The 27,461-nt window shown below is 41.5% G+C and overlaps 1 protein-coding gene across 2 annotated transcripts in view; it reads left to right on the top strand.

Annotated features, from left to right (window-relative positions):
- LOC121374141 (acetylcholinesterase-like) overlaps positions 1 to 27,461 on the top strand; it is an 81,895-nt gene that overhangs the window by 30,508 nt on the left and 23,926 nt on the right. For both annotated transcript variants that reach the window (XM_041501114.1, XM_041501106.1), the window contains exon 2: positions 23,121 to 24,706. In XM_041501114.1, the coding sequence (XP_041357048.1) occupies positions 23,160 to 24,706 (1,547 nt within the window). In that variant the 5' untranslated portion in view covers positions 23,121 to 23,159. The remainder of the gene's footprint in view (positions 1 to 23,120; positions 24,707 to 27,461) is intronic.

Genomic DNA, 27,461 nt, shown 5'->3' with positions numbered 1-27,461 from the left:
CAATGTACTATAGTAGTCCCCGAGTCCACCCACGAGGTGCACTGCACAATGTACTATAGTAGTCCTCGAGTCCACCCATGAGGTGCACTGCACAATGTACTATAGTAGTCCTCGAGTCCACCCATGAGGTGCACTGCACAATGTACTATAGTAGTCCTCGAGTCCACCCATGAGGTGCACTGCACAATGTACTATAGTAGTCCCCGAGTCCACCCATGAGGTACACTGCACAATGTACTATAGTAGTCCCCGAGTCCCCCGAGTCACTGCACCTATGTAGTCCCCGGTCCACACTGCACAATGTACTATAGTAGTCCCCGAGTCCACCCATGAGGTACACTGCACAATGTACTATAGTAGTCCCCGAGTCCACCCATGAGGTGCACTGCACAATGTACTATAGTAGTCCCCGAGTCCACCCATGAGGTACACTGCACAATGTACTATAGTAGTCCCCGAGTCCACCCATGTGGTGCACTGCACAATGTACTATAGTAGTCCTCGAGTCACCCGAGTCCACCCATGAGGTACACTGCACAATGTACTATAGTAGTCCCCGAGTCCCACCCATGAGGTACACTGCACAATGTACTATAGTAGTCCCCGAGTCCACCCATGAGGTGCACTGCACAATGTACTATAGTAGTCCCCGAGTCCCCTATAGTAGTCCCCGAGACCCTGGTACACTGCCAATGTACTATATAGTCCCCGAGTCCACCCTGTACACTGCCACCCATCGAGGTACACGAGTGCACAATGTACTATAGTAGTCCCCGAGTCCACCCATGAGGTACACTGCACAATGTACTATAGTAGTCCTCGAGTCCACCCATGAGGTGAGGTACACTGCAATGTACAAGTGTGCACACTGCAACAATGTACTATAGTATAGTAGGTCCCCGAGTCCACCCATGAGGTACACTGCACAATGTACTATAGTAGTCCCCGAGTCCACCCATGAGGTACACTGCACATGTACTATAGTAGTCCCCGAGTCCACCCATGAGGTACACTGCACAATGTACTATAGTAGTCATCGAGTCCATCCGAATAAAAATTACCCCCTCTATAAAATAATTTTGTTGTGGTGCTAGAATTAACTTTACATGTAAATGAACCTCTCAATAATAGCTTCCCCTGAGATTGAAATCAGCTGATGTAGGAGGAAGGAGATGGATCTGAAATTACGTGCAGCATGCATGCAAAAAAACAAAAACAAAACCCAAACAGAGAGGCAAAAAACAAAACAAAACAACAGGACAGCCAAAAAAACCCAACAAACAAAACAAACAACCACAAAACCAAAAAACGTTTTTTGTTTTTTGGGGGTGGGGGGTGGGTTGGGTGGCGGGTTGGGGGGTGGGGTGGGGGGGGGGGTTAGGGTAGGATTTGACCAACCCAAAAATATTTGCCGTTCTAGGCGTGTCTGAGCATAGTCTGTCTGTCTACGGCTCGGGGTATAATGTTTTGTATAGGCGTCTTGAAAAACCGGGTTATGATTCCTCTCTCTCTCTCTCTCCTCTCTCTGATCTCTCTCTCTCTATCTCTGCTCTGTCTGTCTGTACTGTCTGTCTGTTCTCTCTGTCTCTTGTCTGTCTGTCTCTCTGCTCTCTCTCTCTCTCTCTATCTGATCCTCTCTCTCTCTCTCTCTCTCTCTCTGTCTGCTCTCACTCTGTCTCTCTCATACTCTCTTTCTCTCTCTCTGTCTCTCTGCCTCTCTCTCTCTCTCTTCTCTCTTGTCTCTGTCTCTCTCTCTATCTCTCTCTCTCTCTCTCTCTCATCTCCCCCTCTTCTCTCTTCGCTGGTCTTCGGTCTCTCTGTCTCTGCCGCACATCTCTCTCTCTCTGTCTCTCTCTGTGTCTCTCTCTCTGTGTGTGTCTCTATCTCTCTGTCTCTCTTTCTGTCTGTCTGTCTCCTCTCTCTTCTCGCTCTCGTCTCTTCTTTCTCTCTCTACCTCTCTCTCTCTTCTATCTCTCTCGCTCTCTCTTTCTGTTTCTCTCTCTCGTTCTTTTCTTCTCTCTCTTTCTTCTCGCGCGGTCTCGCACTCTCTGTCTCTCACGCTTGTCTCTTCGTCCTCTCTCTCTCTCTCTCTTCTCTCTCTCTCTCTCGTTGTCTCTCTTTCTGTGTCCTCTCTTTCTTTCTTCTCTTCTCTCCTTTCTCTCTCTCTCTCTCTCTCTCGCTTTTCTCTCTCTTTCTCGTCTCTCTCTCTCTCTCTCTCTCCTCTCTCTGTGATAATTTTCAAGATGGGGAAAACACGATATATATTTCCTCGGTGGTATGTCCAGGTGAAAAAACACTGTTAATTTAGAAAACATGATATTATTTACATTTCTGTTTGTCACTTTAGAAAAAAACGCTATATATCTTACATGTGTGTATGTTCAATGTAGAAAACATGATATATATTTCCATGTGTGTATTGTCTCACTGTATCGACATCTCTCCATAATCTATATTTACATGTGTGTATGTTAGAGGTGGAAACTCATGAGGCATATTTACTTGTGTCTCAATATCCATCTTTGTCTCTCTTCCTTTACTCAACTTCCTGTGTTCCGTTAACGTGGCAAGTCTGCACGCAATTCTTTTCTAATGGTGTGGTGTTTATTTTGGTTTGCTCTGTGGAAACTTTTGGCTTGTTTTCTTTGATTCACCTGTCTGTAAGTGCTTGAAGGAGCATTCACTTCGTGACCAATGCTAAGTTTCAAAATGTTTTTCTCTTGCCGTCGTTTTCGGTTTTCGTTTTTTTGCCCTTTTCCCTCTAGTAGTACTTGTTCTCGCGCTTGCTCTCTCTCTCTCTCTCTCCTTTGCTTTCTCTCTCCTCTCGCTTCCTTTTCTCTCTCTCTTTTCTCTGTCTCTCTCTTTCTCTCCTCTTTGTCTCGTCTTTCTCTCTCTCTCTCTCTTCTCTTTGTCTGTCTGTCTCGTATCTTTCTCTCCGCTTTCTGTCTCACTCCTCTCATCTCTCTCTGTCTCTGTCTCTGTCTCTCCTTTCTCTTCTCTGGTTGTCCTTTCTCCTGTCTCTCTCTCTGCCTCTCTCTTTCTCTCTCTCTCTCTTTCTTTTTAGCTCCTTGCCCCCTCTCTCTCGCTCTCTCCTTCTCTGTCTGTCTTCTATTCTCTCTTGTCTCTTCTCTCTCCATCTGTCCTGTCTCTCTCGCCACTGTCTCCATCTCTCTGTGTCTCTCTCGGGTCTCCTCTCTCTGTGTCCCCTCTCTCTCTCTCTCTCTCTCTCCTCTCTCTCTGTGTGTCCTCTCTCTCTCTCTCTCTCTCTCTCTCTCTCTGTCTCTGCTCTCTGTCTCTCTCTCTCCTGTCTCTCTGTCTCTCTCTCTCTGTCTCTCACTCTCTCTCTGTCTCTCTGTCTCTGTCTCCATCTCTCTCTCTGTCTCTCTCTCTCTGTCTCTCTCTCTCTCTCTCTCTCTCTCTCTCTCTCTCTCTCTCTCTCTCTCTCTCTCTGTGTGTGTGTGTTCTCTCTCTCTCTCTGTGTCTCTCTTTCTATCTCTCTCTGTCTCTCTCTCTCTCTCTCTCTCTCTCTCTCTCTCTCTCTCTCTCTCTCTCTCTCTCTCTCTCTCTCTCTCTCTCTCTCTCTCTGTGTATAATGTCAAGATGGAAAACACGATATATATTTACATCGGTGTACGTCAAAGTGAAAAACACTGTTAATTTAGAAAACATGATATATATTTACATGTGTGTATGTTAATTTAGAAAAAACGATATATATTTACATTTGTGTATGTCAATGTAGAAAAAACGATATATATTTACATGTGTGTATGTCAATGTAGAAAACATTATATATATTTACATGTGTGTATTGCAATGTAGAAAACATAATATATATTTACATGTGTGTATGTTAAGGTGGAAAACATGAGGCATATTTACATGTGTCTAAAATATCAATCTGGAAAACATTTACAAACGTGTTACGTAACGTGGCAAGTCTGCACGCAAGAACCTAATGTGTGGTGTTTATGGTTCACTGTGGAACTTTGGCTGTTTTATTGATTCACCTGCTGTAAGTGCTTGAAGGAGCTATCGACACATGCTAAGTTTCAAAATGTTTTTCTTGAATTTCGGTTTCGTGCGACCTTCTTCCCTAGTATTACCCTCTCTCTCTCTCTCTCTCTCTCTCTCTCTCTCTCTCTCTCTCTCTCTCTCTCTCTCTCTCTCTCTCTCTCTCTCTCTCTCTCTCTCCCTCACTCCCTCCCTCCCTCTCTCTCTCTCTCTCTCTCTCTCTCTCTCTCTCTCTCTCTCTCTCTCTCTCTCTCTCTCTCTCTCTCTCTCTCTCTCTCTCTCTCTCTCTCTCTCTCTCTCTCTCAGTACTGACATCCACTCCCACATTGCATCTCTCTATTGTATACAGACATACCTATTTATTATGCAAAACCAAAATCCAGCCTGTGCTGGTGCGGTATGCAAATTTGTTCATGATTATACATGTATTACCCATAATTAGTTCTTATTTAGTCATTAGAATAGTATGATGTTTGTATGTGTCTTGTCTGTGCATATGTTTTGCATCCAGTTCCGTATGTGGAATGTCTATATGCAATAAAGTTTTTGGTTTTTTAAATCTTTTTTTTATTTTTTATCTACTCCAGGCCGAATTGTAGTCTTACGCGTGTGTAAATACATGTAAGCACCTGCGTTTAAGATAAAAACAGGCTTCGTAAATTCGGTCTCATGTGTTCGCTTATTTGTGGGGCGAGACGTAGCCCAGTGGTAAAGCGCTCGCTTGATGCGCGGTCGGTTTGGGATTGATCCCCGTCAGTAGGCCCATTGGGCTATTTCGCGCTTCATCCAGTGCACCACAACTGGTACATCAAAGGCCGTGGTATGTGCCATCCTGTCTATAGGATGGTGCATATAAAATATCTCTTGCTGCTAATCGAAAAGAGTAGCCCATAAAGTGGCGACAGCAGGTTTCCTCTCCTCTCTCTATGTGGTCCTTAACCGTGTGTCCGACGCCATATAAACGTAAATAAAATGTGTTGAGTGCGTCGTTAAATAAAACATGTCCTTCCTTCGTTTATTTCTTTATCAATATATATTTTTAGTGTTGGGGCGACGTTAAACATTAATTTATTCAGTAATCTCTGTTTTACATCACATATGTACTTAGTTAGCAGTGTGCTAAAAGTCTGTGTGTGTTCCTTTCATTTGGAAATTAATTATATTATTATGCAGACACGTGGAATATTTGGCAAATCCGACCTATTTAAATAAAGATAGATAAAATAAAGGATAGCATTACAACAAAGCTTATGTAACTTGCCATATCTGTCAAAGAGGGCGTTTACGGTTTTTACGGTTCACTGCGGAACTTTTAGTTGTTTCTATGATTCATCCGTATTACGCCAACTTGGCGAAGGCGTCTATGTAAATAACGTGGAATGAATTAAATGAGAAAAACAAACATTTACAAACTCGTCTGGCAAGTGTTCGGGTATTGGTGTTTATGGCGCATTGCGGAACGTTGAGTGTGTTAGTAGATTCACCTGTATATAGGAGTTTCAAAACGACCGTATATTTCGAAAGCTGCGATCTTGCTTTCTTCGCCTATATCGGTTTCCTGAAGCTATTAAATACAACCAGATCTCAGTTGTGAATAAAATGTGTTGAGTGTGTCATTAAATAAAACATTTCCTTCCTTTTTTTCTGTTAACTATTGGTTAAGCTAACTAATCTTTGAACAACTGGCCCAGACTTTTTAATACACTGGGGTGTGTTCGTTGTAGAACTAATTAATGACATAAGCGTACGAGACGGGGAGGGGTGTAGTGTATTGCCATCATTCTACCTCAATATTGGGGCGAGGCGTAGTGTATTGCCATCATTCTACCTCAATATTGGGGCGGGGCGTAGTGTATTGCCATCATTCTACCTCAATATTGGGACGAGGCGTAGTGTATTGCCATCATTCTACCTCAATATTGGGGCGGGGCGTAGTGTATTGCCATCATTCTACCTCAATATTGGGGCGGGGCGTAGTGTATTGCCATCATTCTACCTCAATATTGGGACGGGGCGTAGTGTATTGCCATCATTCTACCTCAATAATGGGGCGGGGCGTAGTGTATTGCCATCATTCTACCTCAATATTGGGGCGGGGCGTAGTGTATTGCCATCATTCTACCTCAATATTGGGGACGAGGCGTAGTGTATTGCCATCATTCTACCTCAATATTGGGGACGAGGCGTAGTGTATTGCCATCATTCTACCTCAATATTGGGGCGGGGCGTAGTGTATTGCCATCATTCTACATCAATATTGGGACGGGGCGTAGTGTATTGCCATCATTCTACCTCAATATTGAGGAGGGGCGTAGTGTATTGCCATCATTCTACCTCAATATTGGGGCGGGGCGTAGTGTATTGCCATCATTCTACCTCAATATTGGGGCGGGGCGTAGTGTATTGCCATCATTCTACCTCAATATTGGGGCGGGGCGTAGTGTATTGCCATCATTCTACCTCAATATTGGGGCGGGGCGTAGTGTATTGCCATCATTCTACCTCAATATTGGGGCGGGGCGTAGTGTATTGCCATCATTCTACCTCAATATTGGGACGGGGCGTAGTGTATTGCCATCATTCTACCTCAATATTGGGACGGGGCGTAGTGTATTCTACCTCAATATTGGGGCGGGGCGTAGTGTATTGCCATCATTCTACCTCAATATTGGGGCGGGGCGTAGTGTATTGCCATCATTCTACCTCAATATTGGGGCGGGGCGTAGTGTATTGCCATCATTCTACCTCAATATTGGGACGGGGCGTAGTGTATTGCCATCATTCTACCTCAATATTGGGACGGGGCGTAGTGTATTGCCATCATTCTACCTCAATATTGGGGCGGGGCGTAGTGTATTGCCATCATTCTACCTCAATATTGGGGCGGGGCGTAGTGTATTGCCATCATTCTACCTCAATATTGGGGCGGGGCGTAGTGTATTGGCATCATTCTACCTCAATATTGGGGCGGGGCGTAGTGTATTGCCATCATTCTACCTCAATATTGGGGCGGGGCGTAGTGTATTGCCATCATTCTACCTCAATTTTGGGGCGGGGCATAGTGTATTGCCATCATTCTACCTCAATATTGGGGCGGGGCGTAGTGTATTGCCATCATTCTACCTCAATATTGGGGCGAGGCGTAGTGTATTGCCATCATTCTACCTCAATATTGGGACGGGGCGTAGTGTATTGCCATCATTCTACCTCAATATTGAGGAGGGGCGTAGTGTATTGCCATCATTCTACCTCAATATTGGGGCGGGGCGTAGTGTATTGCCATCATTCTACCTCAATATTGGGGCGGGGCGTAGTGTATTGCCATCATTCTACCTCAATATTGGGGCGGGGCGTAGTGTATTGCCATCATTCTACCTCAATATTGGGGCGGGGCATAGTGTATTGCCATCATTCTACCTCAATATTGGGGCGGGGCGTAGCCCAGTGGTAAAGCGCTCGCTTGATGAGCGGTCGGTTCAGGATCGATCCCCATTGGGCTATTTCTAGTTCTACCCAGTGCACCACGACTGGTATATCAAAGGCCGTCGTATGTTCTGGCCTGTCTGTGGGATGGTGCATATAAAAGCTCCACTGCTACTTATGGAAAAATGTAGCGGGTTTTCTCTCTAAGACCACATGTCAAAATTACCAAATATTTGACACCGAATAGCCGATTAATTAAATAAGTAATGTTCTCTAGTGGTGTTGTTAAACCAAACAAACTTTTAACTTTATTAATCATCAGCTACTGGATGTCAAACATTTGGTAATTCTAACACATTAAGTGTTAGAGGAAAACTGCTATATTGTTTCCGTTAGTAGCAAGGAATCTTTATATGCATTTCCCACAGGTAGGACAGCACACACCATGGACTTTGTAATTAGCAAACTTCTTCAGAAACACCCACCTCATCAATATCATACCACCCGTCTACAGTCTTGCAGGGTGTATACTACCAAATCAAATCCCATAGACGACAATAGTAACAAATGTGGCTTAAATGCCTACCTGCAGCGTATCAATCGACATAACACCACGGATATAAATACTACAACCCCTCACCCTTAAAGTGAATCAGAAAAAATAGGGTGTCAAGCTGCTCATTTCAGAGATAACAGGTAGCGTCTATGACTACCCTAGTTCCGCACAAAATGTGAGTACTTTTTTTTTACAGGTACCCCTCACATGTTTCAAGCACAAGTCTAATTGACACAGTGGTACTAGATGAAGTAAAATTGCATACATTGTTTTGCCCAGATGAAACTATTTCTTTTTACACCCAACACACTCACATTTATCACCAATCACAGGACTTGTCGTGTTAACTTCTCTATCAAAAGTTGGATGCACCTCGAACTTTGACCCAGCCGGAAGTTATTTGGAATACAAGGCGTGGTGTATTATTTGTGTCGGGGTAAAAATCCATTTGGAGAATGGGTCCACCGAGCGGGTTCGATCCGACAACCCAAGCACCTCGGGTGATCGCTCTACTGTTTTGAGATCCTGACCGCAACAGTAAAGTATCATTAACGACTTTTACCTATCACCGACGATTCTCCAGGCTTTCTGGGATTACTTTACCTCTAACGTAACTCTCTCACCGCAGTATTTACATAATTATTACGCAAGTGAGGTGATAAAAAAATATAGTGCTTCAAGCCGTAGCGGGCCGTAAGAGGGCGCTGTCAGTTTGCAAATACCAACAGGAAGTAGCGATTAACTCTTCACACGGAAAACAGAAACTTGAATAAGATGATCGCAGTGACCTCTACGTCAAAAATCAGCTTTATGTAAACTCGTTGCCATGACTTCCGAACCGATCCGATGGAATCCGAATTCTTTCAGCTTAGTCGGCATTATGACTTTCGCCACATGGTTATGGAATATACTCTGGTATATATGACTGGTATATCAACGCCCTTAGTATGTGCTATCCTGCCTGTGTGCTAGTGCATATAAAAGATATTTTGCTACTAATGGTAAAAAAAAAAATGTAGCGTGTTTCCTCTCTAAGACAGTATGTGAATATAATGCATATAAACAATCTTGTGCTGCTAATATAGCGGGTTTTCTCTCTAAGACGGTATGGTATATGAATATAATGCATATAAACAATCTTGTGCTGCTAATATAGCGGGTTTTCTCTCTAAGACGGTATGGTATATGAATATAATGCATATAAACAATCTTGTGCTGCTAATATAGCGGGTTTTCTCTCTAAGACGGTATGGTATATGAATATAATGTATATAAACAATCTTGTGCTGCTAATATAGCGGGTTTCCTCTCTAAGACAGTATGTGAATATAATGCATATAAACAATCTTGTGCTGCTAATATAGCGAGTTTCCTCTCTAAGACGGTATGTGAATATAATGCATATAAACAATCTTGTGCTGCTAATATAGCGGGTTTCCTCTCTAAGACGGTATGTGAATATAATACATATAAACAATCTTGTGCTGCTAATATAGCGGGTTTCCTCTCTAAGACAGTATGTGAATATAATGCATATAAACAATCTTGTGCTGCTAATATAGCGGGTTTCCTCTCTAAGACGGTATGTGAATATAATACATATAAACAATCTTGTCTTGCTAATATAGCGGGTTTCCTCTGAAGACTACGTGTCAGAATTATTACTATTATGATTATGGTTAAGGACCATGTAGATATAGAGAGGGGAAACCCGCTGTCACCACTTCATGGGCTACTCTTTCCGATTAGCAGCAAGGAATCTTTTATATGCGTCATCACCGCTATGAAAATCATCAACATCACCACTACTAGCATCACCATCATCATTACTACCATCACCATCACCACTACCACCACCATCACCATACTACCATCACCATCACCACTACCACCACCATAATCATAGCCAACACCATCAAATTCGTCCACACAATTTCAGTAAAATAAGCTTGTCGTGGCACAAGGGAATGAACTCTTCATTACTGTATGGGTTTTCTTTTTATCATTTCGATTTATTTTCGTGCTTATATCCAATTAAGGTTCAAGCACGCTGTCCTGGGCACACACATCAGCTATCTGGGCTTGTTCGAGTAGGTGCGAGTAGAATAATTTATGCAGGGGGATGGGATCTAGACTTTGGCAAGCAAAGTGTATAGTGGTGGGGGATCGAGTTATACTTCCTTGAAAAACAATATTAGACCGGCCTCGGTAGTGTCGTAGTTAAGCCATCGGACATAAGGCTGGTGGGTACAGGGTTCGCAGCCCGGTATCGGCTCCCATCCAGAGCGAGTTTTAACGACTCAGTGGGCAAGTGCGAGGCCACTACACCCTCTTCTCTCTCACTAACCACTAACAACTAACTCACTGTCCTGACAGACAGCACAAATAGCTGAGGTATGTGCCCAGGACAGCATACTTGAACCGTAATTGGATATAAACACTAAAATAAGTTTAAAGGAAAAGGAAAGGAAAATATATTGAAAAAAGAGGAGAACATTTGCCTGACCACTCCCACCCTCACCCTCACCCTCACCCTCACCCCTGCACATGCGCCTGGACTTGTTTGTGTTTTCATCATTACCACTATGTATGCCTGGCTGTAGACGATATAAAGATCCAAACACTGATAGAAGCGTTCAGCGGCAAGCGTCTTTCCACCTGTTGCGTACACCTGACGGTCAGCGATCTAAACTGCAATCATCATGAACCGCGTACACCCCGCCGTACACCGTACAGCTCAAACAAGATAATTGACCAAACACCGAGATTCTACACCAAACACCAGCTGCTAAATTAGAAGCTCGCCGCGGATAGAGTAATATAATGATGTACATGTAGTTCAAGTGATTTTCAGATAGGCTTCTTTTTTTTGTTATTCTTTTTTTTTTTCTTTTTTTTCTTCTTTTTTTTTAAACGTTGCCCAGGTAACCATTCGGACAACACATTTTGTGGCGGATTTGTTTTATTTTTTATTCTGCAGGTGTTTGATATATCTCTTTTCTGGCCTGCGAGAGGGCATGGGTTCGATCCTTATCTGTAGCCCTTAAACGGTTAGATACTTTCCAGTTTTCATCACTTCTCGCAGAGCCGTACCCAGATTGAAATAACTGGGGGGGGGGGGGGGGGGGGGCCAAAAAAGGGGGAAAACCCAGGGAACAATAATATACGGCCTCCTCCACCCAGATACAAGGGCACTTTAAAAGGGCTCGATATTTTCTCCTGGGGACTATTTCCTTGCCGCCCCCACCCCCCACCCCCACTGCACGGTAAATGGCACTGATTCGAATTTATCAAATACAGTCATGTTAGAATGGCATGAACTTGTATCAGGATATTTCCGTCCTTACCAATACTTTAGCTTATCAAAGACTGCCGTGTTAACGATCATATAGACTGGATGCGGCGCGTGCGTGCGGTACAACTACTAGTATTTCGTCTGATGCGTCTGCGGCTTGTGTTTTGGGCATATAAACCATATACGATTATTGCATTGCGTTTTGTTGACGTATCCAGTCTAGACGCTCGCATTAAAACCAATGTATTTTGAATTGGTTTCAGCCGGACCGCACGCACACGTCGCACCCAGTCTAGATGAGTCTATATGCGTGCTGTGCGTGAAGGTAGAACGTCACGTGCTATAGATCGATTCCCTTTAGTGGATCAACATAATTATTCACATCAGTGTTATACAGACACACGCACTAACACACATGAACGTTCTCTCCCCATCCCACCCTCTCTCTCTCTCTCTCTCTCTCTCTCTCTCTCTCTCTCTCTCTCTCTCTCTCTCTCTCTCTCTCTCTCTCTGTCTTAGTCTCTGTCGATATCTCTCTCCCTTTCTTTCCCTTTCTCAGTCTCTGTCTCTGTCTCTCTCTCTCTCTCTCTCTCTCTCTCTCTCTCTCTCTCTCTCTCTCTCTCTCTCTCTCTCTCTCTCTCTCTCTCTCTCTCTTTTCCTCCACCCTTTCTTTCCCTTTCTCTCTCAGTCTCTCACTCTCTCTCTATCTCTCTTCCTCCCTCTCCCTCTCTAACTATGTCTAATCCTATGTTAATTATCAACTATTGTTTTATGGTCAAACAGGCTTCTAGAATACATTACCCTGACGTGCATTGCATATATGGCACGCACGCACACACACACACACACACACACACACACACACACACACACACACACACACAAATTGATAATAAAAAGAAAACGAAGAAGAAAAAGAAAGATTATTCATCAATGTAATAACATTTAAATGTTTGAGTTTTCTGTGGACTTTTGTACTATAATTTCTGTTTGGTTTTGTTCTTTCTTTCTGGGCAATGTCTCGCACTAATCGAATCCTCGGGTGTTAATTTTTATCACAGCAGTTCGCCATTGTCGTGTCAACTGACGCAGCGGACAGCTTTATCTTCTCCAGTTTCCAAACTGTCGCAAGACTGTCCGGTTCTGGGCCAATAGCCTACAGCTATGCTAACTGGTGTAATCGCGACCACGTGCCTCGCGCTGAAATCAGATCTCACGGGCCACAGCAGTCACTCTCCCTTTCATTAACAATTAAACATGGTTCCCGTAAAATGTGAAAAAGGCGGCGCAGATAAAATTGTCGTTTCTCTACAACAATATGCAACGTGTTACTAATTTTATGGGAAGCAGGGGCCAATTTCATTAAACACCGCATGTTTACGTCTGCGACTAGCAGTTATACCGAGAATACGTTTACACGTCTTTGGCATCTATTTCATGAAGAAAATTGCATCATTACAGAAGATGGAGCATTTTAAGGACGAAAAGAAATTAATTACAACGAACTACTTCTATAACGAACTGATGTTCTTGGTCTCTTGCAGTTCGTTATAAGAGTACTTTACTGTATGTGTATTTCGAACTATATTTGTAATACTATAACAGTAATACATACTGTGGTTTAGTCGTAGATTTACGTTTATGTGCAAAACTAGGATTACGATGTTTTGTGAAATTGGGCCCAGTTTCAAGGCCTATTTGTCAAAATACTTTAAGGTTTCTTTTATTTATCGATGCCACTAAAGCACGTTGATTAATTAATCATCGGCTATTGGATGTCAAACATTTGGTAATTTTCCACTAGAGCACATTGATTAATTCATCATCGGCTATTGGGTATGAAACATTTGGTAATTTTCCACTAGAGCACATTGATTAATTCATCATCGGCTATTGGGTATGAAACATTTGGTAATTTTCCACTAGAGCACATTGATTAATTCATCATCGGCTATTGGATATGAAACATTTGGTAATTTTCCACTAGAGCACATTGATTAATTCATCATCGGCTATTGGATATGAAACATTTGGTAATTTTCCACTAGAGCACATTGATTAATTCATCATCGGCTATTGGATATGAAACATTTGGTAATTTTCCACTAGAGCACATTGATTAATTCATCATCGGCTATTGGATATGAAACATTTGGTAATTTTCCACTAGAGCACATTGATTAATTCATCATCGGCTATTGGATATGAAACATTTGGTAATTTTTCATTAGGTCAGGTCAGGTTATAGGTTTTAACGTGCCTATAGAGAACAAGCTGTCATGGGTGCAGGTGGTGATGATGATGATGTTGGTGGTGGTGGTGATGATGATGATGATGATGATGGTGGTGGTGGTGATGATGATGATGATGGTGGTGATGATGATGGTGGTGATGATGGTGGTGATGATGATGATGATGATGATGGTGGTGGTGATGGTGATGATATTGGTGGTGGTGATGATGATAATGATGGTGGTGATGATGATGATGGTCGTGATGGTGATGATGGTGGTGATGGTGATGATGTTGGTGGTGGTGATGATGATGATGGTGATGATGTTGGTGGTGGTGATGATGATGATGGTGGTGATGATGATGTTGGTGGTGGTGGTGATGGTGATGTTGGTGGTGGTGGTGATGATGGTGATGATGATGATGATGGTGGTGTGATGATGATGGATGATGGTGGTGGTGATGGTGATGATGTTGGTGGTGGTGATGATGGTGATAATGATGATGGTGGTGGTGATGATGATGATGGTGATGATGATGATGATGGTGATGATGGTGGTGGTGGTGATGGTGATGATGTTGGTGGTGGTGATGATGGTGATGATGTTGGTGGTGGTGATGATGATGATGGTGGTGATGGTGATGGTGGTGGTGATGATGATGGTGGTGGTGGTGATGGTGGTGGTGATGATGATGATGGTGATGGTGGTGGTGGTGATGATGATGATGATGTTGGTGGTGGTGTTGATGATTATGGTGGTGGTGATGATGATGATGGTGGTGGTGATGATGATGTTGGTAATGATGGTGGTGATGATGATGGTGGTAGTGGTAATTGTGATGATGATGGTGGTGATGGTTATTGATGATGATGGTGGTGGTGATGGTGGTGGTTGTAATGGTGGTGGTGGTGATGATGATGTGGTGGTGGTGGTGATGATAGTGGTTGTAATGATGGTGGTGGTTGTAATGATGGTAATGATGTTGGTGGTCTTATTTTAACTTTTTATATAGACATTATGACGTTAATAGTGACTGAAATTTGGACTGCAATACCAAGAGTTGCATTAATTCTTTCTCTCAAGATATTTCTGATTAAAACAAATGTGAGATATAAAATAAGATATTGATCGGCTAAGATGTATTTCCCAGCTTTAACATAATGAGGTCAAACAACACGTCATTGGTAATGACCTAGTTTTAGTCATCAATATTTAGCAATTGCTTGGAGGTATAATATTGTTCAGTGACGTCATTCGTGTATAAACGTGTCTTAGCTTGGCAGAACTTGCTGCGAGTAAAACGTGTTTCGTTTTACTGGAAATAGAAAATAAAGCAAACGGTCAATAAATAAACATATAAAAATCCGTTATTGAAAAACCTCTAAATTCCCTTTGCACGCATGTACGGAAACGCCGATAAATAGCACATATAATAGACTTCCAAATGACGGGGGTCTTTCTTTGGACGGGCTTCTAGTGATGTTAAATAAAACAAACTTTAACTTTTATCCTCTATGGGGGGGGGGGGGGGGGGGGGGGGGGGCACTTCAATAAACGTTTTTATCCTGCAATATAAATATAGATCTATTGTTTGTTTGTTGTTTTTGTTTTTACGCAGGTGTTTATTGAACAATGTATGTAGTTATACGCGCGTAAGATATAAAGAGGCTTTGTCCATTTTGTCCATTATGATTATCCGTAACAGTAAATGTGTGGTTGCGAATCATCTCTATTATTAAATGTTTGACACAACCACCAGTGGCAGATCTAAAAAGGGGGGGGGGGCAGGCCCCCTTTAAATTTACTTTGGAGAATCCGACGAATCCCTTCAGGAACGTTTGTAGCTTTCGGCCACATGTCATTCCCCCCCCCCCCCCCCTCCCCCATGGATTTTGTGGATCCGCCAATGATCATCCCCATCCCCATCCCCACCCCTTCGGATCCGCACTTCATATGTCCACAGTGCTGTTATCATTTATTTTTCTTGATTAAATTTCTAGTTCATTCTTTTGTGAAGGTCACATAATTATGCAGTGTTGGTTATTAAACAAACAGACATTTGAGCCGATACTTCAAGAAAGTATTTGGCATAAAGCTAGTCCCGTTTATAATCGTTAAAAAAACGGTTATTAGTGGTAATTGTGTTATTAAACAACAGCACGGTGCGGAGTGGCTTGTTCGGCGAGTTAAGTGGATTCGTCTTGACGCCGGACACAGTTTTCTCAATTGCCGAACTAGCGAGTAGCAATGCGTTTGGCGAGACGAATTACTCACCTCGCGGAAGATTCGCCATTAAGTGGTATTTACTAGTTAGACTGCTCCCCGTTTATAACTGAATGACCAACGGTTGAACCGGTCTCAGTGGTTTAGGAGTTAAGTCAACGGATTTAGGGGCGGGTTTCTAGCTGAGTCGGTACAAAGCTCGCCTGAGGCTTGTGTCGAAGGATCGAAACTCTTTACCGAGGGCTTATTCTTTTATTGTTGTTATTGTTTTCTAGGGTTGTTTGTTGTTGTTGTTTTGTTTTTTTCTTTTTCTATTTTTTTTCTTTCTTTTTTTGGTGGGGAAGAGGTTTTGTTGCGTCGTTAGTGTGTTTGTTGATGTGTGTGTGTGGGTTGGGGTTTTTTACCGTCTCTAATAGTGCACCACGACTGGTATATCAAAGACGGTGGCGTGTGCTGCCCCTTGCTGCTAACTAGAGGTGTAGCTGTTGTTGTTGTTGTTGTTATTGTTGTTTAAGACTACGTCTCACATTTACCACGTGTAACATTCAAAAGCGGATAATGACGTAAAACAAAACAAACTTTAATTTTTTAAAGAGAAACATAGTCTGGGTCGCTTTTAGACTCGAGAATAAGATTCTTGTAATACCTAAGATAATATATAATCTCGAGGATTCATATTTGCTATTTGTTTGTTTTGTTTAACGACACCACTAGAGCACATTGGCTATTGGATGTCAAACATTTGGTAATTTTGACACACAGTCTTAAGAGAGAAAACCCGCTACATTTTTTCCATTAGTAGCAAGGGATCTTTTATATGCACCATCCCACAGACAGGATAGCACATACCACGGCCTTTGATATATCAGTCGTGGTGCACTGGCTGGGGAAAGCAATAGCCCAATTGGCCCACCGACGGGGGGATGGGCTGGAGATACCTAACCCTAATGACGTGAATGGCGCACATACCAGGTGAACGTCCTAATTTGTACACGCCATTATTCCGGAAGAAAGATTATTTGTACATGCGCAATCGGGTCACTAAGGGTCAGAGATACGGTTGCCGTATCTGTAGACACTTCGAACCAAAAAAAAAAAAGAGAAGAAAAACCCGATATGTACTACGAAAAGTACAATCAGTGACTTTATAGCAGGGAGTAGAGGATGATAAAGTGATGAATTGAAGCGAGGACCGGCTGATTGGCGGAGGGTTATAAATGATGATTACAGACCATCTTGGACAGACTAACGGCTCCCAGTCGCGACGGTACTTTGAAATGGCGCGATTTTCTCCATGCCGTCATTTTTAAAATTGTTTTTTTTTCGACCGAAAACTAGACTCATAAGGCGTAAGGGCTCTCATTTTTGTAAAGGGGGAAGGGGGGGGGGGGGGGGGGGGGCAGGCTGGCTTTTGCTCGAATTAAACGAAACTGCCCGAACCTGCATAACAACATTTATTCACAACATTACTGGTAAACGAATCACTACGCATTTTTACATGGATTATACAACTAATTTTGAGGGTAGAATGATGGAAATACATGGTAAAAAGGTATCAGGTTAGCGCATTTTGCCCGAACATCTGTATCATTTTTGCCCGAATTTGAGGTTTTGCTCCAGCACTAGGGGGAGTTGTCCCCACCCCCACCCAACCCCTTATCTCGTACGCTTATGACTAGACTTACTGAGGGGCATTTCCTAGATTACCAAAAAAATCCAAACAAATAAATAAACAAACAAACAAAAATTGGTCAGTCAGGTTCGAGTATACAAATAGAAGGAAGATCTACCAAAGGCGTGATATGTACTGCCCTGTTTGGTTCTGTCTGTGGAGAAACTGCATGTAAACGACCCAGTATGGCTAATGATGAAATGTAGCGGTTATTTCTGAAGATTCTGCTTGGCAGCCATTAGTCGATTAATTATTTAAATGTGTTCTAGTAGTGTCGTTAAACAAACAAACCTTTATTTTAGACCGATTACGACTGGCTCAGTTTGTTGCATTTGTTAAAACATTTACGAGTAGCAGTGTTTTAACGACTGAAGTTATGTAGGCCTATGAAATACATTTAATTGTTTATAATATCAGTGGCTATGTATCCAATGTGTTTTTCATTGTCCTGATGTTTGCAGTAAACTCACAGTTTAGTTTATTTCCTACTGTATAGACAGTAACTGGATACTGGCTTAAAGGGACAGTCCTGAGTTTGCTGCAATTTTTAAGATGTTATTGACTAACAGACTCTTAACGATTGTAATTACATATCAAATATATGTTTCTGCATAAAATATTAGTGGCTGTATATTAAACGTGTTTCTGATCGTTGTAATATTTGTACTAGGTTAAATGTTATTTTATTTCCTAAATTTTTTTTTTTCTTACGTATGAAATTATTTGAAGACAAAATCCATTTTGGGCTTCTTACAAATATTAAGACAACCAGAAACACATTGAATATACAGACACTGATATTCTAAACAAGGAAATATATGTAATATGGAAGTTTAATCGTAGAACTGTTTTATTAGTCGGAAACATGTAACAATGCAGCTGCAGCAAACTCAGGAATGTTCCTTTAAAATATCTTTCAAATATTAGAATGGCATGATAGAGCTAATACCTTAAGCCAATAACTAGTTATTTTTTTATTGATCCTGCAATTCACACAAAACGAGATGTTAATGAAATGAACCGTTTTATTCCACAACTTTACCGTTTTACGGAGTAGTATGTCGACACGTGTCCAATGCCTTATCGCCTACAATAGTTATACACCAAAACAAAATAGCTCTTAAATAACAACAATTGATTTATTATTTTTAAATAAAAAATGTTTTAAAACAGGTATTTAAAATTCAAATTTCAATGGGAAATAAAAGAACACGTAACTTTTAACAGTATAACACTCCTTTGATAATTATAGCTAGTGTAAAAGACGTTCCGTCCCAAAACGCTATATTTCTGGTTAGTTACCGAAAATAGAGAACCGGCCTCGGTGACGCAGTGGTTAAGCCATCGGACTACAGGCTGGTAGTTACAGGGTTCGCAGCCTGGTACCGGCTCACACCCAGAGCGAGTTCTTAAGGACTCAGTGGGTAGATGTAAGGCCACTACACCCTCACTAACCACTAACAACTAACAACTAACCCACTGTCCTGGACAGACAGCCCAGATAGCTGAGGTGTGTGTCCAGGACAGCGTGCTTGAACCTTAATTGGATATATACACGAAATAAGTTGAAATGAAATGAAAATAGAGAAATTGGTCTAGTCATCATATCTTGACAATACGAGTACATACAGTGATTGCAGGATGACGTTTTCTTTTTCTTATGTGTATGTTTTCCTAGTGTTCTTCCGGAATGTAAAATGAGTAACAGAAGTCACAAGTTGGATTGTAGGTTCTAAATTTCCTTTCCAACATGATATAATGTTAACAACGTGTTAATACAGATAATATAGGTTTCCAACATGATATAATGTTAACAACGTGTTAATACAGATAATATAGGTTTGAGGTCTTGGGTAAATGACGCACAGGTCTCCCGATAGAGTTGATATTGCCACTGAGAACCTGAAGGGTACGGACAGCTGTTCTCCTTGGGTCTGTCTTTATGTATAGAAACGAATATTTATGATATATATATATATATATATATATATATTTGTTGAAACGTAATTGCCATGGTTTATATTCTTTAGCTTTATCTGTTAAGCTGAGGACAACAATTAACGTCCATAGTGTCGTTGATTGTTGTAATTTAGTTTGACAACTGACCACTAACAACTAACCCACTGTGCTAGACAGAAAGCCCAGGTAGCTGAGGTGTGCGCCCAGGACAACGTGCTTGAACCTTAATTGGATATAAGCACGAAATTAAGTTGAAATGAATGACGCTAATTGGTCTGATTGCTAGCCCCTAATTAAGTAAAGACTAAGTCATTGCATAAATGGCAGGTGAAAGAATTAACTGAATCGTACATTTAAAAAAAAAAAAAATCCTTTCTTTTTTTTTGCATAAAGTGCATTTGCATATACATGTTGTTGTAAATCTTGCACTGTGATATTATGTACGACCGTACTGACAGGTAACATCCGGTTTGGGTAACTACAAACATTAGCACAACAACAAACGTTTAGATGACCGAATATCCAGACGCAGATGTTCAATAAAGAAAATATCTTTAATATTTAATTTCAGTCGTTAAAACGGATTTATTACACATGTTTCGAAACCACACCGTGGCTGTTACGGACAATGCTAATAGGCCGAGTTTGCAAAGCCTGTTTATGTCTGACACGCGTATAATTACATATAATTTACCATGTCTAAACACCTGCGTTTAAAGGTACACACCCTAGTTTTTAAACACTAAGAAATTTTTACACTATTAGAGCCGTTTATGATCATTGAAATCAAACATTACTTATATTTTATTGTTTAGATTGTCTATTTCTGTACAACTGAAGTGTTTTTAGTCATCCTGGTGTTTCTAATACCACATAAAGTATTTTTCATATTTTTAAAAACGCACGTGCGTCTGAGAAGTAATTATTTTTAAGGGTATTTCAACGTCACAGACTCTATTCTATCCAAATTTGTTACAGGTTTGTAAATTAACCAAACTTAGTGTCCATTGTTATGGGTTGATACTAGCGTTTAGAAAGACTCACTCAACACATTTTATTTACGGTTATATGGCGTCAGACATATGGTTAAAGACCACTTCATGGGTTACTCTTTTCCATTAGCAGCAAGGGATCTTTTATATGCACCATCCCACAGACAGGGTAGTACGTATCACGGTCTTTGATATACCAGTCGTGGTGCAGTGGCTGGAACGTGAAATAGCGCAGTGGGGGAAACTAGCGTTTAGGTGAAAAATATGAGTGTTTAAAAACTAGGGTCTGTCCCTTTAAGAAAAAGACAGGCTTCGTGAATATGGCCTATTACTATAATTCGGTAACCGTACTACTCGTTTGGCTGGTTTCGCAGATCGGCACGGTTAGTGGCGAGTGGTTAAGCCATCGGACTACAGGCTGGTAGATACAGAGTTTGCAGCCCTGTACTGGCTCCAACCCAGAGCGAATTCTTAAGGGCTCAATGGGTAGGTGTAAGGCCTCTACACCATCTTCACTCTTACTAACCACTAACAAAACACTAACAACTACCCCACTGTCCCACTGGACAGACAGCCCAGATAACGGAGGTGTGTGCCCAGGGCAGCGTGCTTGAACCTTATATGGATATAAGCACGAAAATAAGTTGAAATGAAATTTATTTTTATTAATACTTTATAAATTCTGTTGAGAAGTTCATATAAAAGATTCCATGCAACTAATATTTTTTTTTAGAGGGTTTCCTCTTTTAAGTTATGTCAAAATTACAACAAATAAATAATAAATTTTAATAATAAATCAATGTGTTCTAGTGGTGTTGTTAAACAAAACAAACTTTAACTGTAGCCATCACGCCACTACGCCACTACGCCATGCCTTTGTCTGACACAGGTCCAATTTGGCCAGGACCAGTATATTTGGAATGCTGTTGGTTTGGGTTCACTTTGATCGTTTAATCCAAGAGAAAAGATATTTGTCATTGTATTGTAATCTCCATCGGTCATCCACTTCTTTGTTCTGGGTTGTGAAAACTCGAGCTATTCCTGCAACGTGATACAAATGGGTGTGGGAAACAGATACCACTGGCCTCATTCTCCGTGTACTGTACGAGAGATTGGGTTGCCTTGCGCCCAACACGTCATTGATCTAACGCTAGGGGGAGTTAGTCTCTTTGTGTTTTCTTACTGGAGGTGCTAGACGTGTGTTCGGTTCATTCAGAAAAATTCACGGGTCAAATCTTTAAGGACAAATTTAAGGATTCGCTATGCGTAAGTTCTATTATTTAAGAAACAAATGTGGATTTGTTTATTAGAGAAGTTGCGAACGTGCATTTTAATATTCTAAGTTTCGGGTTCATTATATTATTTAAATAAATATTCCATGAGGATATTTGTGGTTCCGCAATGTAAGTAAGTTAAAATTGTTTAGAGAATCTATGACTGACGGACAGTAAAATTCAATGGTGTGCACACAAGTAGACGCATGCGATGCTCACTACTATTAGAAAATGTATGTATTCGCTATATTTAAATCCATTTATTTAAGGACAATTCCAAATTCGCTATGTGTAGATCTGCTGTTGTCACACCAAACATTCCCGTCTTGCTTCACGGGAATATGTTTAACGGGATTAAAAACTGATATATGAAAATGTATATAATATATATTTATGAAAATAAAATTATAATAAACGCTTGTTGTGATATTAACTCAAAATCTAAACAATGTTTGCGTGTCATATCCATTTATGGTTCGCACACATCCACCCTGGGCACACACTTTGACATTGCCAGTGACCGAGTCCAGGGCAGAAATGAAATGAGGGGTGGGTGAGTGAGTTTTGATTCATTGTGATCGCTTTGTCATATAGCTCAACCCACGACACTTCAGCTGTCTGTTTAGTTGATAATATGTGTGCTGTTCAACCGTAGGCATACGAGCTACTATTTTTGTAGGGGCTGGCTTTTGCCCGAATTAAACAAAAATGCCCGAATCTAGTTAACAACATTTATTCATATTAGCATTACTACCAAACATCTATATAGGGTTGCAAAGAAATCACTACGCATTTTTACATGGATTACAACTAATTTTGAGGGTAGATTGATGGAAATACATGGTAAAACGGTCTCAGGTTATCACATTTTCTCAGAATATCTGTATAATTTTTATCCGAATTTGAGGTTTTTCTCCAGCACTACGGTGTGTGTGTGTGGGGGGGGGGGGGGGCAATTCCCCTCCACCCTTGCCCTCCTGTCTGGTACGTTTATGTGTTCAACAGATTCATGAATTAATCGGACTCCTGGGACATCATTATTTGTAATTTCACTACTATCACCAGTCATTGCATATATAATGTCTCCAAAGTCCGAACTAAGCTTGTCCGCTCGCTTGGCGCATACCACCTGTTCTGTGATGTCATTATCGAAGAGTGTTTTAAGAGTCCTGATGAAGATTGTCCTATAAATCTCTACCCACTTTGATACATCTTTTGCCTCTAGACCCAATCATTACCCAGGGGTGACGTGCCTGAACCTTTTTAAGAATAGGGACACGTCAATAGGTTTACGAAACGAAACGATATTATCCAGAAGCAAGGACGCAAAGCAGGTTTTTTTTTTACCAAGAAATAGATGATAAATGTTGATGACTCGCCAATATTTAGTTACCGTATTCATATGCAAACATATTTTTTCAGTCCATCGAAACTAAGTCGTGTAAATTAACTATATTTTTCTTTCTTTTTCTTTGCAGGGCATGTTGTGAGTGTAAGCGGATGTGACGTCATGTAACATGGAAGTAGAACCCCTTGCAGTTGCCGTCTTGACCCACTTTCTTCTGTTTCTACAGGAAGTGATTTTGATTCATGGGAGTCACAGCCACAGTCATGTGATTCGACTAACTGAGAATGGAAAGATTCGGGGCACGAGACACCACGTTCATGGGAAAACGGTGGAAGTGTTTTACGGAATTCCGTTCGCACAGCCTCCGCTCGGTAATTTACGGTTCAAGGCGCCGATCCAGGCAGACCCGTGGGATGGCGTGTTGGACGCGACCACCAAACCGAAGGCGTGTATGCAAGGGTTCGACGACATTCTTGGAAACTTCTCCGGGGCTCAGGTTTGGAACCCGAACACCGAGCCCCACGAGGACTGCCTGTTCTTGAACCTTTGGGTTCCGCGGGTCAGAGAACCTCATGCAAATAAAGCTGTTATGGCATGGATATACGGCGGTGGCTTCTATAGCGGGTCGCCGTCTTTACAAATATACGAAGCTAAATATTTAGCTATCGAAAATGATGTTATAGTCATTTCTATGCAATATCGGGTTGGGCCGCTTGGATTTTTGACACTGGGGCACCCCGAGGCTCCTGGCAATGTTGGTTTACTGGATCAAAGGATGGCGTTGGAGTGGATACAAAGGAATATACATTACTTCGGAGGAAGCCCGAAGAATGTTACGATCTTTGGCGAGAGCGCCGGGGCGGTGAGCGTGGGGCTGCACCTACTCTCCCCTACGAGTCGCGGCCTCTTTAATAGGGCCATCCTCCAGAGCGGGGCACCCCAGATGTTCTGGGGCACGATCAGCATGGCGGAGGCTGAGCGACGGGCCCGAGTGTTCGCGAAGTACATCGGGTGCAAGCCCGACACCCCGGCAGCGGTGTTGATCGAGTGTCTACGGAAAGTCCCGATGGGCGAGTTCCCGAATCACGAGTGGCATCTGGACATCGTCGAGGGGATTGTTCAGTTTCCGTTCGTGCCCGTTGTGGACGGGAACTTCCTCGTGGAGACGCCAATAGAGTCTCTAAAAGCGGGCCGCTACAAAAGGACCCCGCTATTGATAGGCAGCAACGAGAACGAGGGGTCGTATTTTTTAATATACAACAATGGTTTTTTCCACCACGACAAGGAGAGCTTGATCAGCCGGGCGCAGTTCAAGCTGGTGATGGACGACCTGTTTCTCTATTACCCGCACTACCCGCACAGACTCAATAACTTCGGTAGGGACGCCATATTGCACCACTACACCGTCTGGCTGGATCCGGACAACCAGACGAAGATCCGTGACAAGATCGCGAGTTCAATCGCCGACATGCACTTCATCTGCGCGGTCAACGAGCTGGGACTCAACTATGCAAATAGCGGATATGACGTGTACATGTACTGGTTCTCGCAGCGCTCCACGGTCAGCCCGTGGGCCAAGTGGATGGGCGTGTTGCACGGGGATGAGATTAACTACATTTTCGGGGAGCCTTTAAATAATTCGCTCGGATATACGCACGAGGAGAAAGAGTTCAGCAAAAAAATTATGCGTTTTTGGACTAATTTTGCCAAAACAGGGTAAGTACTCCCCCTTTTTTTTTTATATATATATTTTTCATTACTTTTTAATATGCTTAAAAAAAAATATATATCTATATCTATATACAACGTATATATATATTTTTTTTTTTTTGCTAATCGGTCCGATGAACTACCCAAATGAACCCAAATAAAAGTTGTATAGATAGTCATTTTGTTTAACACCACTAGAACACCTTAATGATCATCACCGTCCTAGGTGGTGTCGTGGTTAAGCTATCGGACATAAGGCCGCCGCTGGTAGGTACAGGGTTCATAGCCCGGTACCTGCTCCCACACAGAGCGAGTTTTAACGACTCAATGGGTAGATGTAAGACCGCTACACCCTCTTCTCTCTCACTAACCTAACTAACAACTAACCACTGTGCTGGATAGACAGTCAAGATAGTTGAGGTGTGTGCCAGGACAGCGTGCTTGAACTATATTGGATATAAACACGAAAATAAGTTAAAACAAAAAGAATGATAATCGTTTATTGGATGTCAAACATTTGGAAATTTTTATAGTTCGCATTCAGAGGAAACCTGCTTTTCTTTTAACTTTATTAACGTGCCTATATCCAAAAAAGGTTCAGGAACGTTTGGAAACCCGCTACATTTTTCTCGTTAGATAGCGCAAGGTCTCATTTATATGCGCTTTCCCACATACAAGACAGCACCTACCCCAATCTGGTGGGGACGGTTGGAACCCAGTAGGTGGGTCAAGGTGTGAGATCCTACGACTCATGCACTATTGGTGAGCGCTCTACCAGCTGAGCTAAATCCCGCCCCTTTGTCACAGGCGTCAGTTTCAACTAGGCAACCAAACGATTAGTTTTAGAGTTGAGGGTGTGCCCGCTGACACCCTCCTCCCCCACTTCCAATACCTGTGTTCGCCATCAGATAGAGACTCATTGCATTTTTATTTCATAGACCCATTGCTTTTTTCTCTTTTTTTTTCATTTTGCAAACACATTGCTTTTCCTATTATGGTCAACAACTGTTTTTCGCACTTTGTAAATCCAATTTTTTTCCCCATTTTGCAAAACCATCGCTTTAGCCAGTTTGTAAACGCATAAATTGCTTTTCCATTTTGCAAAACTATTTGCTTTCCTATTCTGTAGACCCATTGCTTTTCCCATTTTGAAAACCAATTGTTTCACCATTTTATAAACCCCATATTTTTTTTAATTTAAACTAGCGGATTATTTATCATTTTTGCAGAACCGTTGCATTTTCATTTTGTAGACCCAATACTTTTCTCAGTAATTTGCAAACCCATTGCTTTTCCCTTTCATACAACCATTGCTTTTCTCGGTTTGTAAACACACATACTGTTCCATTTAGCAAAGCTATTGGGTTTTTTATATTTATATTTATGATTATTATTATGATTATTATTATTATTATTATTATTAAGACCCATTGCCTTTCCATTTTGCAAATCCGCTACTTTTCGTATTCTGGACACCAACCGTTTTGCCATTTTGTAAACCCATTACTTTTCGTAATCTGGACACCAACCGTTTTGCCATTTTGTAAACACATTACTTTTCATAATCTGGACACCAACTGTTTTGCCATTTTGTAAACACATTACTTTTCGTAATCTGGATACCAACCGTTTTGCCATTTTGTAAACCCATTATTTTTTGTATTCTGGACACCAACTGTTTTGCCATTTTGTAAACACATTACTTTTCATAATCTGGACACCAACTGTTTTGCCATTTTGTAAACACATTACTTTTCGTAATCTGGACACCAACTGTTTTGCCATTTTGTAAACCCATTATTTTTCGTAATCTGGACACCAACCGTTTTGCCATTTTGTAAACCTATTACTTTTCGTGTTCTTGCCACCAACTGTTTTGCCATTTTGCAAACCCATTACTTTTCGTGTTCTTGCCACCAACTGTTTTGCCATTTTGTAAACCCATTACTTTTCGTAATCTGGACACCAACTGTTTTGCCATTTTGTAAACCCATTATTTTTTGTATTCTGGACACCAACCGTTTTGCGATTTTGTAAACCCATTATTTTTCGTAATCTGGACACCAACCGTTTTGCGATTTTGTAAACCCATTACTTTTCGTGTTCTTGCCACCAACTGTTTTGCCATTTTGTAAACCCATTATTTTTCGTAATCTGGACACCAACCGTTTTGCCATTTTGTAAACCCATTACTTTTCGTGTTCTTGCCACCAACTGTTTTGCCATTTTGTAAACCCATTACTTTTCGTGTTCTTGATACCAACTGTTTTGCCATTTTGCAAACCCATTACTTTTCGTAATCTGGACACCAACCGTTTTGCCATTTTGTAAACCTATTACTTTTCGTGTTCTTGCCACCAACTGTTTTGCCATTTTGCAAACCCATTACTTTTCGTAATCTGGACACCAACCGTTTTGCCATTTTGCAAACCCATTACTTTTCGTAATCTGGACACCAACTGTTTTGCCATTTTGTAAACACATTAATTTTCATAATCTGGACACCAGCTGTTTTGCCATTTTGTAAACACATTACTTTTCGTAATCTGGACACCAACCGTTTTGCCATTTTGTAAACCCATTATTTTTTGTATTCTGGACACCAACTGTTTTGCCATTTTGTAAACCCATTATTTTTTCTATATGTCAACTAGTGGATTTATTTCCCATTTTCGTAGACCCATTGCTTTTACTATTCTGTTCTGTTACATTTTAAAGACACGTTGTTTCTTTTTTCACTCGCTTTTATTCGTTCCTCATT

This window comes from Gigantopelta aegis, chromosome 1 (assembly GCF_016097555.1).
Source record: "Gigantopelta aegis isolate Gae_Host chromosome 1, Gae_host_genome, whole genome shotgun sequence".
Taxonomy (NCBI): Eukaryota; Metazoa; Mollusca; class Gastropoda; order Neomphalida; family Peltospiridae; genus Gigantopelta; species Gigantopelta aegis.
The sequence above is the reverse complement of the archived record's forward strand: the minus strand, read 5'-3'. Positions and strand labels throughout refer to the sequence as shown.